Source organism: Pituophis catenifer, unplaced genomic scaffold (assembly GCF_029215685.1).
Source record: "Pituophis catenifer annectens isolate HBS135680 unplaced genomic scaffold, rPitCat1.0.hap2 SCAF_1, whole genome shotgun sequence".
Lineage (NCBI taxonomy): Eukaryota > Metazoa > Chordata > Lepidosauria > Squamata > Colubridae > Pituophis > Pituophis catenifer.
The window spans coordinates 265,406,219-265,422,034 of NW_027256881.1; the positions used below are offsets into that span (position 1 = coordinate 265,406,219).

At 38.3% G+C, this 15,816-nt stretch overlaps 1 protein-coding gene across 1 annotated transcript in view; it reads left to right on the forward strand.

The window, feature by feature from the left end:
- Positions 1 to 277: 277 nt before the first annotated feature.
- Positions 278 to 15,816, forward strand: part of TPCN2 (two pore segment channel 2) — a 35,769-nt gene continuing 20,230 nt past the window's right edge. Inside the window, exons 1-13 of the mRNA XM_070957558.1 lie at positions 278 to 388; positions 1,602 to 1,678; positions 2,158 to 2,335; positions 4,655 to 4,771; positions 6,132 to 6,238; positions 6,941 to 7,013; positions 7,674 to 7,676; positions 9,043 to 9,142; positions 9,867 to 9,932; positions 11,238 to 11,302; positions 14,101 to 14,198; positions 15,195 to 15,276; positions 15,389 to 15,475. Coding sequence (XP_070813659.1) covers positions 278 to 388; positions 1,602 to 1,678; positions 2,158 to 2,335; positions 4,655 to 4,771; positions 6,132 to 6,238; positions 6,941 to 7,013; positions 7,674 to 7,676; positions 9,043 to 9,142; positions 9,867 to 9,932; positions 11,238 to 11,302; positions 14,101 to 14,198; positions 15,195 to 15,276; positions 15,389 to 15,475 — 1,164 coding nt within the window. The remainder of the gene's footprint in view (positions 389 to 1,601; positions 1,679 to 2,157; positions 2,336 to 4,654; positions 4,772 to 6,131; positions 6,239 to 6,940; positions 7,014 to 7,673; positions 7,677 to 9,042; positions 9,143 to 9,866; positions 9,933 to 11,237; positions 11,303 to 14,100; positions 14,199 to 15,194; positions 15,277 to 15,388; positions 15,476 to 15,816) is intronic.

The window sequence follows — 15,816 nt, forward strand, 5'->3', positions numbered from 1 at the left end:
TTATGCCTTGTATTGGCCCTCCTCTCGTGACAGCTTGAGAAGTATATTGGAAAGATAAAATTTTTCTTATAACTTAGTTTTCAAAATATTGTTGCTGTATGTCATGAAAGGCTAATTTGTTAAGGTAACTTAAATGACAGCCAATTTCTTTGTCTTTTTCTTGATGGCAGTCAACAGAAGGGTGTGGAGTTTCTCTTCCTCATTTTTTAATTTGTTCCTTGAAATAGCTTTGAATCATTAAGGTAATATATTTGAACACTCCCAAATAAACAAAAGAATGCCATTCTATAACCATTTTACAACCATTGTGTTTTTGAATCTTGCAGCCATTGGTGACCCTGACCTCTACCTCAACCAAGCTGTAGTATTCATTGAAGATGCAATTCAGGTAAAAGTTTACCTGCCATATATATACTTTGGTCCTAGTATACTGTTTTAAGTAAAGGACTGTTAGTAAAAGCTCCATTACTCTTCTTTCCTGCTGAAATGTTGATTTGTACTTTGAAGTTTATGATTAGATTTATCATCTATAACAGGGGTGTCAAACTTGCGGCCCGCGGGCCGGATGCATCACGCGGTGGCCACGCCCACCCCCGGTTTAGTGAGGGTGAAAAAAGTTGTGATATGTCACGTGACAATGACATGTTATTGCGAGTTTGACACCCCTGATCTATAACATCAGATAATTCAGAACATTTGTAAAAAAATATTACATGTATGTTGTGTTTTTACATTGTTGAACAATATGGGTACTCCTCGACTTATGATCTCAATTGGGAACAGACTTTCTGTTGCTAAACAAGGCAGTTGTTAAATGAGTCACATTTGATTTTTCAACTTCATTGTGGTTGTTAAGCGAATCACTGCAGTTTTTTAAGTGAATCACATAGTGTGGCTTCTCCCATTGACTTTGGTTTCTGGAGCTGACTGGGAAGGTCACAGATGGCAATCACGTGACCTCAAGATGCTGTAAATATTATAAATACATGCTGGTTGATAAGTACCCGGATTTTGATCACGTGACTGTGAGAATGCTGCAACTGTCATAAATGTATGGACCAATAGTAAGACACTTTTTTCAGAGTTGTAATTTAGAACAGTCACAAAATGAATGGTGGTAAATCGAGGACTACCTGTAGTGATGGCACAGCAGTGGTCATGACATTGCTAGTAGCAGTGAGTCTCTTATTGAACGGGCTTCCAATCAGTCAGTAGGACTTTCTCTGCCTTCAGGGACTTTGCAAAAAATGATATGGGAAAATTGTGGCAGAGGTGCCATTCGGCTGGCAGAAGGATCCTGTTTTCATTACGAGATGGGTGGCAAATTTAATAAATGAAACTCGCAGAAAATGTGGACTATGGTAAATACTCTGTAAACATGTAAAAAATAAAGCTGTATCTGAAATGAACTAGAACAGAACTGATACATAACTGCATGTTTCATGTTTACAGAATGCCTACTTTGGCCCAAATTTGCCTAGTCATTAATAGATGTTTCCTCGATAGTGTTATTATTTACCTGTGAAACTTTTAACTTCCATACTTGAAGAGTAAATTAAAAGTGATGCTTGAATCACCTCTCTTATCTTTCCCCTCTTTAGTATCGTTCTATAAATCATCGTGTGGACTCTAACTCCTTGTGGCTTTATCGGTGGTATTATTCAGAAGTTTGCCAATGGTGAGAATTCCTCCTCTTACCCCAGCTGTTCCGTTTCTTTGAGTAAATCAGCTGCTTTTTCTAATCCCAGAAATCCTTACTGCTGCTTCCAATTTTCAGTATTTTAGTTTTTTGCTAATTGCTTTTCCTTCAAGGGCCTTTAAAAAATATGAGCAGTTCCTGTGAGGGCAGAGTTGAGCTGCAGGATTTAGTGGTCTAGATAATAGGACGAGACAATAGATTTCCTGATCTTTGCTGGCAGCCCTAGCTGGCATCTTCAGGTGATCTGTTGCCACAGGCAGCTGAGCAAGGACTGGTTGAGCTCCTTTCTTTATAAAACTTGATGAGGCTTTTGCCAACTGAATTATATTTCACCATCAAACAATGTTTTAGAAAAAACATATTCTTTTATCACTTAATGACATGAAACATTTTGGAAAATGAACTTTTGGGCTTTTTTTTCCTCTTTAATTGCCACACGTGTATTTTCTTTCTTTAAGGATTTTGATTTTCACCATTACACTCATCCTGGCTCTTGCTTTCGTTGAAACACCTTCTTCACTTACTGTCACATCAGATGTTCGGTATCGCTCCGAAGCTTGGAAGCCTCCTTGTGGCCTGACTGAAAGCATTGAACTGCTTTGCTTCCTTGTCTTTATAGTAGACATCTCTGTAAAGGTTAGTGAGCTCTGAGATACATCACGTTTTGGATAACTTTGCCTGATTTTCAACATTTTTAAGGGAAAGTTGACGAGAAGATAGCAAATGCTCAGTTTCAAAGCTTGCTGGAGAAGGCTTTGAATGCTAAGCAGACAGCATTGATTGAACTTGTAGATGCCCTTTGGAGAGTCCTTCTGGGTTCTCTCAGCAGATTTCAATATCCTTCTGAGCCAGGCTTGGAGGAAAGGAGTGGGGAACAATGTTTTTCATTGTTCAGTGTTCTTCCTTCAACACTGGCTCCACTCAGTATTATTGAAGGAGAAAGATGTAGCCCGAGGTCCCTTCTCTGTGAAGTGTTTTTATCCTCATCCATTCTACAAGGAACCACTAGGTAGCATATGAGGATGATTTATAATTATGCATAAAATGTGGTTATATATGTCAACCTCTGGTTGATAAACTATGCTTTCAATGTGCTTCCTCAGTTTCTGGAGGCTGTGAGAGTCTGGATGGGAAAGTCTGTGACTCAACTCTGGCAGGATAGAATGGGTTTGGGGCCTCCTGGATCTGGAAATTTTCTATGCAATTTAGGAACCTCCAGGACCTACAGTTCCTGTTGAAAGAACAGATGGCAGCTGTGGTTAATAGACTTTTGTACAAATTCATTTTGTATGCCAATTGTGCCTGTTCTTGAACCAGAAGTCTTTGCTTACAGTATTTCAGGCCTTAGTCACTTCCTGGTTTTGCTACTGCAATGCGTTCTACATGGCTTCTCTTGAAGAACACCCAGAAACTTCATGGTTCAGAATACAGTAGGGTACACTGTTTAGAGTGCACTGAAGTTTGCTAGTTTTGCATTGTTGTTACACAAGGTGCACTGCTTCTAATATGCTTCTGGGCACAATTCAAGGTGCTGGTTATCATCTTTAAGCCCTGCCTGGCACAGGGTCAGGTTACTTGCAGAGCTGCCTCTCCACAAGGTTTTCTATCTGTCCCATCAGATCTGACAGAATGGGCATAATCTGGGTCCCCTTTATTAAACTATATCATCTGACCAGGCCTAGGAGATGCAACTTCTCAGTCATAGCACCTGCCCTATGGAACAACATATATTCCCCCCTGACACTTGGAAGGCCCAATCTTTTTGGCCTGTAGCAGGCTGTTAAGATCTGATTCTTCCCCATGTATTGGGCCAGGATCTTAGTTGAGCCCATTATAGGTGCAGCTGTATTGGCAGTTTATTATAATGTCTGAATTATGCAGGGGTATATATTTAACAAAGGTGATTATATACATTATTTAGAAAAGCTAAATACACCATATATCGTTAATGCATTTGCATTATAGTCCTTTGCAAAATATTTAATGTAGGCTGATGCTGAAAGATGGATGTATCACAAATTGCAGTGTCTCCTTGGCATCTTCTGTGGGCTGTTACAGCTGAGTAAACAATGACTGTATCCAGAAACAACCCACTCATCCATAATTACCTTTTTTCTGAAATACAAAAAAAGTAGTATAGGAGGATAAATTTGCTCCTTTTGTTTCTCTGGGACTTTTTGGTAGCTATAAGGATGATTATGATACAGGTATCCTCTTTGTTCTATGCAACTTACCAGGGTCTCAAAATGTAGTTTTGAAGATATTATTTCAATCATTGCAAATTATTTCTCCTGTGATGGGTTATTTGTTTTAAAATGTAAATTAGCAGCCTGTAGGCTATGTTGATTGAGAGTTGTAATCTTAAAAGAAGCCAAGTTTGGAAAAGATTACACTAACATCTCTGTGCCTGTTTGCAGCTCCAAAAATGAAATCTGAGGAAATGTTGATTTTTGAAAGTTTAAATTAGAGGCATATTATCCGAGAACTCTGAGCCATTTATGAGTTCCAAACCCTGGGTTTAATCCCCAGAGCTGCTCTAAAAGATGCTGCAAAACTGTAATCTTTCTTGTAAGGGAAAGATACAAGGTTAAATGTTTAGAAAAAACCGTAACAATTACAATTCATTTAAATGCAATCTTTACACTTACATTAAATGTAGGCTTTGTCTCATCTTTTAAGCATCCCTTTTTGGAGGATAGCCCGTGGCATGTTGCTCAGAAGCCAAGGATAATGCTTGGTGGGAATGTAGATGTCATACTCGTGCTCATAAATGTATACCAAATAGATCAAAACATTTTGTCTTTAGGGTCTGGGATTGGGAACATAGTCCCCAAAGCTACCACGCGATCAGAACTTCCATTTTCTTAATAGCTGGTTTTATGATAAGAAAATTATTTGGATCCTTTTGCTTATGAACAGTAACCTAACTGATATTCAAATACGTTGATTCACTAGAGCTATTTAATTGGATGGGAAGAATTTCGGAAAACCAAGTGGTTAATGGCCTACATCCTGGTCCTGCTCATCTCCCTTATAGATTGGAGCATTTCGCTGAGTTCTTCCTGTCATGAAGTAAGGCGTGTGGATGCTTGGATGAATGTCAGGGAGGCAGGGAATCTATGGATTAAGAGATGGCCCATGATCATTGTGATATGGGATTGGGACAAAAAAACCCACTAATGCTACTTGGTTGTACACCTGCTATCATCAGTGTGTATTCTGTGTTTAAATATGGAAAACGTAGAACTAGCATGACCTTGGTCTGGATTCTGTAATAAAATAAATATGTATGATGACAATTGCAACGGCAGTAGTAAATAATATGATCCTTCTAATTTTGTCCTCTCCCTAAGAAGCTCAGAATGATATATGTGATTGTACCTTCCACAATTATTTTATCCTCCTAATGCCGCTGCAAGGTAAGTTTTAAGATTTGTTACTGATGACTGCCCAAGTCATCAGTAACAAATGAAGTACATCATTTATCTTCCAGGATGAAGTTTTAATTATTAAACCACGCTGAAAGCATATGGATGACTGAGCTTAACCTCTTTCATAGAGTTGTGAGGATAAAACGGATGAACAAATTTGTGCTAATTCTTAACACCTTGGAGAGATGAAAGGAAAGATGCTGATTTTAAGCAATCAGTAAATGATATCATTTAGAGAAGAAGCAAATAAAACCTGTAACAAAATTTTGCAATGTCAGATATTCTTTGTCAGACTATCAGTCAGCCTTCTGGGTCACTGTTCCGATCATGGCATTCTGTTCTCTCCTTCCATTGTTTACGTTGTACCCTCACAGCAGTTGAATTTTTCCAGCATACTCCAGTAGACCTGTCTCCAATCTGTACCAATACTATACGCTTGAGAGCTACATCTGCCTTAGCATGACATGTGGAGGGCCACAGAAGATGCATATCCTATGGAGATTTGTCAGTATAGTTCAAAAACATTAAATGTATCTGGTAACTGATATGCTAATAACTTAGTTAAAACAGTCAGCCACAGTAAGTAACTATTATGTACAAAGCAATAGCTCCTTATACAGAAAGCAGATTTTCTTTTCAATAAGCTTGCTCATTTGCTTTTTAAGATAATTTTAAATTTTGCAGTATTTTTTACAACTCGACAAGTCTTGATTTTGACTTGGGAGGGTCACAAGCGAAAATTAATTCTGCAAAGGGCTTTTCCCTAATTCTTACTGTGCAATAGAGAGATCCGGATGAGGCTTTGCCACTTGATTAGTGAAGTTTGATGCTTGTCTTCTGTCCATTTGTTAGTCATATGACTGCATTGTGTGAGGGATCATGGGTTTTATTTGACTTTGTGGTTATTTCAGTCATACATAATGATTATTGAATTAATGGCGGAATTAGTTTAAAGGTATTGTTCTGTTTTTGTGGTCATTGCTAAATGTTTTCTTTTTTAGAACCTGAGGATAAGACGTATCCTTCGACCTTTCTTCCTGCTTCAGAATTCTTCAATGATGAAAAAAACACTAAAAAGCATCAAGAGGACATTGCCAGAAATTACAAGGTATGTAACAATATGTAGTGCCTGCTAGAGATAAACCAAATTTATATTTTGGTAGTAGAATATTTGGGCAACATTTACCCTGGCAATAACTGAGCAGTTTTCCAGAAGTAAAACACCACAAACATTTATTGTTCTGGAAGATTCCAGAATCTTCAGAAAAACTCCAAAAGCTGATGAATTTGGGTAGTTTGAGGAAAAGCCAAATGATCTACTTGTCCCCCAAATATTGCACCTTCAAAATGTACATCCCTCGTATTTGCCAATCTGTAATAAATACCTTCTTTCACATAATACTAATGTTTGAGAAAGAAAACAATGGAAAACTGAGTAAGTTTGGGTTGGAACCAGTGCTGGAAGAATGAAGATGCTCCAAAGAGCAGCAGTGATGACATTCCCCTGTCCAGCTGGCAGTAAGATTTCTGCAGCTGAGACTTTGGTGAAACAAGAGGAAGTCTGCTCTCATGAGTGAAAAATCCTTCATTGCCATTTGAAGGTGCCCACTAAAGTAGGTCATCTGCTTTTTAGTTTTAGATGGCTTTGGCTTATTTTCCTCATTACATACACACACACACACACACACACACACACACACACACTTTTTTCTGGTTCACTTTTGACTGTTGTCTATGGCATCTCTTTCCCTACATATGTCCTGTGTTGTGATGAAGGAATAATGTTGGCATTATATTTTCTCCCTAATAGTGTTATGCTGCTCTTAGCTGTTCACCTGTTTCTCTTTACCATGTTTGGCATGTTGCTGTTTGCTCGGACAAAAGTAAGTAACACATGTAATGAAATCTTGGTTCTTTGTCTAGGACAAAACAGTTGCTTATATATAAAAATATACATATAAAAAGATGTATAATTTTTTAAATAAACTTTTTTCCCCTGTCATGTTTTAGGCATAACATTATGATAAATCTGGGCAACTTTTTCCCTTGCTCATCATTTTACTTGGTAATTATTCATACCGTTGTCACATTGTCAGTAAAATTACAAGACATGATTCTTTCCTGCGTCTTACATTCCCTGGTAGAGCAGAACTAAATAACTTCTGCATTTTCTGTGAAGGGCAAATTCATACTGAGATCTGCCAACTTTTCCTTGTCATTTTCCTGAACGTTTTCTGAATTCCTTCTGGAAAGTTGTGGATAAGATATTAATCCCCCTTCTGTAATTTTTCACCTCTCTCGTCTCTGTTTTTGCTGCTTTGTTTTTCCCTTAATTTTTGTATTCGTTAAGGTTGCATGTCAAGATTCCTCCATGGTCATAGGGAGCCATTTTTGAAAATTCACTTTATTGAAAAACTACCAGGGAATTGTGTGAGAAAAACGATACATTTCAGTCCTGCTGCCTAAAACCATTATGTTCAAAATGTTTCCTGAGTAAAGTGAAGATAAAATCATCTCATTCAGACAGTTCAGGTCCTATTAAGCAGGTTAGGATTCAACAAAGCAACGGCCTTTGATTTTTTGCTTTGCTTTATTTCTCTCTGTGTCAGTGGTGAAATGTAAAATTTGTTACTACCGGTTCTGTGGGCGTGGCTTGGTGGGGGGGGTAATGTGACAGTGGGCGTAGCCAACTTTTTTTTTCCTTTTAAAAGCATTTTTTCTACAACCTCTTCAGCCAAAGAGGTTGTAAAAAAAATGCTTTTAAAAGGCTCTGACGATTGTTTTTTTTTAAAGCTTTTTTTTTTTTGCTTTTAAAAGAAAACAAAAGCCTCTGATGATCAGGCAACAGAGGCTTTTGGGATCGTCAGAGCTTTTTAAAAGCATTTTTTTACAACCTTTTCGGCCGAAGAGGTTGTAGAAAAAATGCTTTTAAAAGGCTCTGACGATCCCAGCTGAGCCATGCAATCATCAGAGGCTTTTTTTTTACTTTTAAAAGCATTTTTTCATCCGAAAAAAAAATGCTTTTAGAAGAAAACAGAAAGCCTCTGATGATCGCACGGCTCAGCTGGGTGTGGGGGGGGGGGGACAGGGATTTTTGCTACCTGTTCTCTGAACCACCCGCTGCCATTGCTACCAGATCAGGCGATCCAGTCTGAACCGGGAGCATTTTACTCCTGCTCTCTCTCTCTGTGTGTGTATGTGTTGTCATTTGGTTCCTGTACATTCTGTTGTCAATTCTCATCAAGGATACTCAGAGCTGACTATGCATTAGCAACAAACCTGGATAAAAATAGGCTTTTTTGCTATAGAAGACAGAATTTTGAATCAGTTGGATGGGCCAGAGTAGTGCATAATACTTTCCTTACATCCCTTTCTTGTATTCCCAATCAACCCCCTCTTTGGCATTTGCATTCCACTTAGTCTCATGAAGGAAAAATAAAATTGGTTGGATTATCTGGAATTGCAATTTGCAGTGTTTTCATTTTATATGATTGAATTTTCAATATTAATGTGGTACAGAAGGAACGGGTTCCAAATTGTAAATAGTCCAACATAAGGTCAACATAGAGTGCCTTATATAGAAATAGCTTGTTTTGACCAGAAAACAAGTTAGTAAAATAAAGTACTGTATGAGACCAGATGTGTCATGTTTTCCATTTCTTTTTAATCCAGTTTAAATAATGTCTTTTGTATTTGGATATTGAAATACTTGTCTGCCTAAAGCAACTGCACGAGAAGTAATTGGGTTGATTACCTTGGGTTGCATAGGCTAGATTCCTTTCAGCCCATTCAATGAAATATGTATTTGGTACTTGATTGAATTGAATGGGTGACCAAAGGTGGCAGTGCATAGCTCTTAAGTGCCTTTGATTGGTTACTCTGTTTGCTAACAATTTGGATCTCTGTGGTTAGGATACCCAACAGGATAAAGAGTGGCAAGGATATTTTCACAATTTGACAGATTCATTAACTTCATTGCTGGTGCTGTTGACAACTGCAAACAATCCAGATGGTAAGGAACCTTTTCTAAAAATATTTTCCTCTTCCTTCTTAATCTGTGGCTAACCTCAGAAATTCTTAATTCTTTAGGGGCATTTTACTCACCCCCCCCCCCCCGGAAAAATGTATATAAATGACTTTGCTTTCTCTCATATTATATGCTGATCCATAAAAACATTGAATAATTAATGTGCGGAATTTATTATCACAAGACATAATGATAGTAACTAAGTTTGAGGGTGTACAAAGGAGAGTGGATACCTTCACTGAGAACAAGTCTACCAAGAGCTGCTGTCTTACTTCTGGATTGGGGTAGAATTTATATACTTGTTTACGTAGATTTAAAGAATGCCTGATTCCCAAGGAGCTCTCCACATATTAGTTGTAGGGGAAGGCTAGTGCAAAAATGGCCTGTTCCCTTTTGAACCCTTCTTTTTGGTACTTCTGAGATATCTTTTGGCAGGGGGGTTTATGAGAGGAAAAAAAAATGCTAGATTAAGATAAGGTTTAGCATGATAAAATCAGCCTTTGTAATCTATTGTATAGCTTCTAACCCAAACCAGGAATTGCAGACCCTCATTTGCATCAGATAGCGATGAGTTCCTGGATAACTGCTAAAATAAATTCCGTTTCACTGCTAAAAGCTACATAGGTCTCTGTTTAAGGATTGGTGCACATTATTACCTTAAACGCAACATTTCTTAAACTTGATTTATTGTTTTTTAACTATTGTACAGTGATGATTCCTGCATATTCTAAGAATCGAGCATATTGCATCTTCTTTATACTCTTCACTGTAATAGGTAAGTTCATTGTTTCTTTGAATAGAAAACCCATAGAAGCCATGCAGTGTAAACTCATTCTTTTCCATGTGATGGTAATTGTGCATAAAAAGTGAGTGGCTAAATGGAAGTGTGATTGAAGATTAGATTAGATTAGTTTAGTTTAACAGAGTTGGAAGGGACCTTGTAGGTCATCTAATCCAACCCCCTGCCCAAGCAGGAGACCCTACACCATTTCTGACAAATGGCAGTCCAGTCTATTCTTGAAAGCCTCCACAACACAAAGTTCCCACAACTTCCGAAGGCAAGCTATCCCATTGGTTGATTGTTCTCACTGTCAGAAAATTTCTCTTTATTTCTAGGTTGAATCTCTCCTTGGTCAATTTCCATCCATTATTCCTTGTCTGGCCTTCAGGTGCCTTGGAAAATAGCTTGACCCCCTCTCTGTGTCAGCCCCTCAAATATTTGAATAGTGCTATCATGTCTCCCCTGGTCCTTCTCTTCACTAGACTAGCCATGCCCAGTTCCTGAATAAGAGCAACCAATGGACTACATTTCTGGTTGCTAGTGAATTCTGCTCTCAAGCTCTGAGAGCTACAGTCTACTTGTCATCTTAAACAAGGAAGGAAACCTTCACTAGTTTTATTGGGAACTTGTAAATGCAACTTATAAGCACCCTTGGGAAATTCAGCAGGTTGTAATCAGTACAGGATGCCATGGAAAAGAAATTTGGAGTATAACTAATCCTGAGCTTCTGTAGGGAAGCTGTAAGTAGTTGATTCTGGACTAAGGAAGTTCACAGTAGACATTTCTATGACACTCCCGGGTGTGAATGAATGTTTGCAGAAAATTAAGAGATCCCATCTTATCTAGGATGATAGTGCAGAGATGATAGAAGAGGCTGTAGAGAAACAAACAAATATTAATTGGCAATGTTTTATGAGAAAGCTTTTAACACACTGTAGAGCTAGCATGTGCCAATATAATGCAATCCTATGAGATTTATCTAGTTTGTTTCTTTTCAATTTAATTGGTGATTCATACTTCCCAGTACTGCATTGTTCTCCTGATCTTTTATGAGGGCTGCATTTGCTCTTTCACAGGCAATTTTCTGTCAATGCATTTTGTTGTATTGCTTATTTGTTTTTAACAATACAAGGAGTAAGCAAGGTTCTTGCCATAATTGCCCAAGTATGCTCTTTCAGTTGTGTGTTCAGATTGGGTGGAATGTAAAGATTGAGTTAGTTCTTTGTTTTAGTTTTCAGGAAGAAAACAAACAAAACTGTACTGTTGCCTAAAAAAAAAGAACATTTCATATTGTTACAGGAAACTTATTTCTGATGAACTTGTTGACAGCAATAATATACAATCAGTTTCGGGGATATCTTTTGGTAAGTGATGTTTAACAAATGTTACCATTTATCATAGTTTAAAAATGATAAATCAGAGTTCAGACTATTGAATAGAAAATTCTGTTGTTTGATGTCATGACCACTGGAATAGCAATAGCAATAGCACTTAGACTTATATACTGCTTCACAGAGCTTTACAGCCTTCTCTAAACAGTTTACAGAGTCAGCATATTGCCCCAATAATCTGGATCCTCATTTTACCGACCTCGGAAGGATGGAAGGCTGAGTCAACCTTGAGCCTGGTGAGATTTGAACTGCCAAATTGCAGGCAGCCAGCAGGCAGCAGAATTAGCCTGCAGTACTGCATTCGAACCACTGCGTCATCAGGGCTCTCACCACAAAATGGTAGAAATACAACTGAGACCTTACAAACATCATATTCTTGAATTTACACTTCTACTATGGAGGAAATTGCTGCCGCCATGTCAACTTCGTGATCATGATTTATGGACTTGACTGCCTGCCACAGACTAGTGATTGTCCCATGATGATGATGATGATTGTGACATTCTTGTTGTGTGAAGCAAATCATAACCTTAAAAGTTTGGGAAACTAAAATGGTGAACAAGCATTTTTCAGCAAGATATTTGCTCATTCCATAATTCTGATATTTTAATTGCAACCTGAAAGGATATAGATTAGATGAGATTTTTCAGATGTCCAACATCTTTTCCAGAGTTCTTTTCATATGACGTGATTTCTCCAATGAGGTGAAGTTTCTGCCACTTGATTTCTAGACACGGCTCTATTTCTTGACACCCTCTGATTCTAGTTTTCTCAGATTATAGAAACAAGAAATAATATAATAACCATTGCATAAACAAAATGTAATCAACATGTAGTCAAAAATTAGCAAAAAGTGTAATGATCTGAGTTTATATAGAATTCAACGTAACATTAGCTGGCAATACTTTGTTAGTTGTTAGCTGGCAACACTAGGTAGTACAGTGGTAGTGCAGTGGTTTAAAGCACCCTGTTATTAACACAGCTGCCTGCAATTACTGCAGGTTCAAATCTTACCAGGCTCAAGGTTGACTCAGCCTTCCATCCTTTCTAAGGTAGGTTAAATGAGGATCCAGTTTGTGGGGGCAATAAGCTGACTTTGTATAAATATACAAAAGTATGAAGGCTATTGCTTAACACATTGTAAGCCGCCCTGAGTCCGGAGAAGGGCGGCATATAAATCAAATTTTAAAAAAAAACAAAAAACCTTCAACTGAATATATGAATTTGTTAGAAATTCTGTTTTATTATATTGAAATGGCAGCAAAGGATTATTATATAGCCATACAGATCAAATAAAGTGTACAGTGTACAGTCATCATGGGCCTTGCTTAACAGTTTCAATTGTCACAGAACACTCTCCTCAGAACAAAAGGAACCATAGATTATAACCATAGATACAAACTAAACACTGCCATCTATTGGCTGAATAATCCTGTAGTTGTTGCAATACAAATAGGTTCTTACATGTATTCCAACAGAATTACATTCAGTGAAAGCCTATATAAACATGCACAAAATGAGTTTCCTCTGCAAGGTTTGTCTTAACTATGTCATACATATTGTTCCTTTGTATTACAATTATCAAAAATATTTCCTTGTTATATGAAATAATCTGATGGATTTCCTGTCTGTATGCAACACAATGTTTTCTTCAACTTCCTGTTCTGACCCAGCTCCCCAAACATGACAAACCCTCTGACGTGAACTCAAAAGATTCCTTTATTAAGAATGCCGGCACTCCCAGCAAAAAGTTTGTCTCGCAGGCTAACAAGTCCATCCGGCTGGAAGATGAATAGTTGTCTGCCACACCTATTCATCTCCACCCCCTGCCTTTTATCCCCAGAGCTAGGGTGAAGCCTCATTTGCAGCAGTGGCTCTTCCTTCTCCAGGATCGGCCCATGGTTTTCCATTGCTCTCCCCTTCTCTGCCTTCTGTGCAGCCATGCGTCAGGCACTTGACCCAGCTGTTCCTCTTCTTCTTCATCAACCACCTCCAGAACTGGGGGCTATTGACTCTCCATTTGAGGGCTGATGGATGGCCCAGGCTCTGCCTCTCTCTCTCTGTCTGCCAGCTCCATTCCGTCTTCCCCTTCGGAGCTCCCGGGTTGCCCTGATGTTGACCCTGACTCCTATGCCTCCTGCTCCTCCTCTGATTCGGCTGCTGGAAGGGCTGGAGACGGACAAACCACCACACTTCCAGTTTTTTTAAAAAAAATATTGGATAAACTTTGGTTAATGGGAACAAGTTAATCTTTCATTAATCACTGGGCCTATGCTATACTTATGACATTTCTAGTATATGGACTGAAATTTTTCCTTTGAATAGGCAGTGTTAAACATTTTTCCATGTTTTAATCTGTCACATGGTTTACATGTCCTTCCTTTGCTTTTCATTAGTCTCTATGACTTGGATATTAGTTGTTGAGTGTTGGTCTTTGGGTACCACAAAAAGGGGGAATAGAACAACCCGTGGTATTTACCTTTGGCTCCTCAGTATGTCAGAAAGTGGCTTCTTTTTCTGAGATTCGTATTCATAATTCCTTTGAATTGATATTGAGAAATTTGAAAAAATATATATATTCATTTCCTTTCTGGCCATCCTGATTTTGTACTTCTGGCAAAACCAAGATTCATATCTTTGGGTTTCAGTAATTGCTGCTTTAAAACAATCTGTAACTTTATCGTTCACAGTAATGGCCTATCTATTGGATTAGTTGTCTGTATCTTTCTGCTGTTAATTTGGATGGGCTTTTCTTTCATACATTTATTTAGAAATCTGTTCAGTCATCGCTTTTCCGGAGACGTTTGGGAATCCGGGCTGCCTTTGAAGTTCTTTGTTCTTTGAAAGACACTACCATCAATAAAAATATGTAAGTGAAAGACTTCTTAAAGAACTGGTAGAAAATTAGTTTACTTTATTGATTAGCCCTTGGGCCATATCAAAGTGCAGAGTTCCAGATGCAAATTATTATTAAAATCTGATAAAAACAATTTAAAATGGAATTGGAATAACATATAGTTTAAAATGAAATTGGAATAAAATACAATAATTTAATATATAGATAAATAAAATATGATAAAATTATATTTCGGTGTCACCCTGATCTGTCCCCGTACCCACACACACACCCACACAGCCAGTCGAGGGTTAAGGAAACACTTTGGAACGCACCCAGGTCTTATCTCCGACTTGGCAGCGATAGACACACCGTCTGCCAAGGGTCTTTATTTTCACAAACAGACAGATAAGATACGAACGTTCAAGAAAGTCCAAACAGAAATAATATTCCTCCCAGCAGTTCCGGACGAGGCTTTAGTGACTCCAAGGTTTTGCTTTGTTCGTCACAAGGATCCTTTGACCACTACCCTCTATTATATAGTCTCTGGGGTGTGGTCCAGTGACTCAGTTCTAATCCCTAGCACGCCTCCCAAGCTGCTGCAAACGTTTATCACGCCTTCGAAGGCGTGCGTCCAGGAATGATGTTTCATTATCACTTTGACTCGAATCAGCTGTTTCCTCTCCCTCAGCCGGCACTTGAAACAATGCCAGAGGGGAGGGGCCTGGAGAGGGAGGCCTGGCTGACTCCTCTTCCTCATGCTCGGAGCTTTCTTCCTCCGATGGGACAGGCTCAGAGGGCGGGGCCACAACACACCCCTACAATCTACCCCAATCAGTTCCATATATGCTGATCTCAACTGAACCATTTTGCTCAAATACTGTGCGGTGTTAAATGTTAATTAGTAATTGTGCCTAATTATGCACAAGGTATGTTTGTGCGAAGGCTGAACAGCAGAAGATTTATGTGGCTTTTACTTTCCTAGCTTGAGTGTCCACTTTCCCATATATTCTGCTTTTGGTTTCCTAGCTTGAGTGTCCAATCTGAAGCTCTTCTTCAAGTCCTCCAGAAAGTAAAACTGGATTCCTATTGCAAAGAAGCAATCATTAGGGTAGGACATCATTTTTAGTTAAGTATGTGTTACTTTAGTTTGTTTTAAAGATACTGTTTTTACCAACCCATGAAATCTGTGTGATACATACCTGTTTCTGTCCCATGTGTAGAAGCTTGAATCTTGTCCCCCAGGAGGGCTGTCGGCTACTCAGTTTCAGACACTTTTTGATGAACTTGACAAGCATAAAGTTAAAGAGGTATGAGACTAGCTATTGCTGATGTGGTTTGTATAAACCTGTGAGCTATTAATGCTTGAATCTATTTAGATATGTAATGAAATGGAAAAACAATTCCTGGCAATATCAAGAAACTGGACAGATTTTACAGTGGTACTTGTCCTGTGGCTACTATGCTTTTAAGTATGCTTAAAACATGCTTAAGTATGTTTTTAAGTATGCCTTGAAGACTCACATTTTTCTGTTGGCTTTTCCTAGCTGCTGTTTTTACCTACTGTTTCTCTTCTCCTGTAGCACTGTTGTAAAACCACTTTGAAATTCTGTACAATGGAAAGTAATAAGAAACACTACATGTTTCAAGG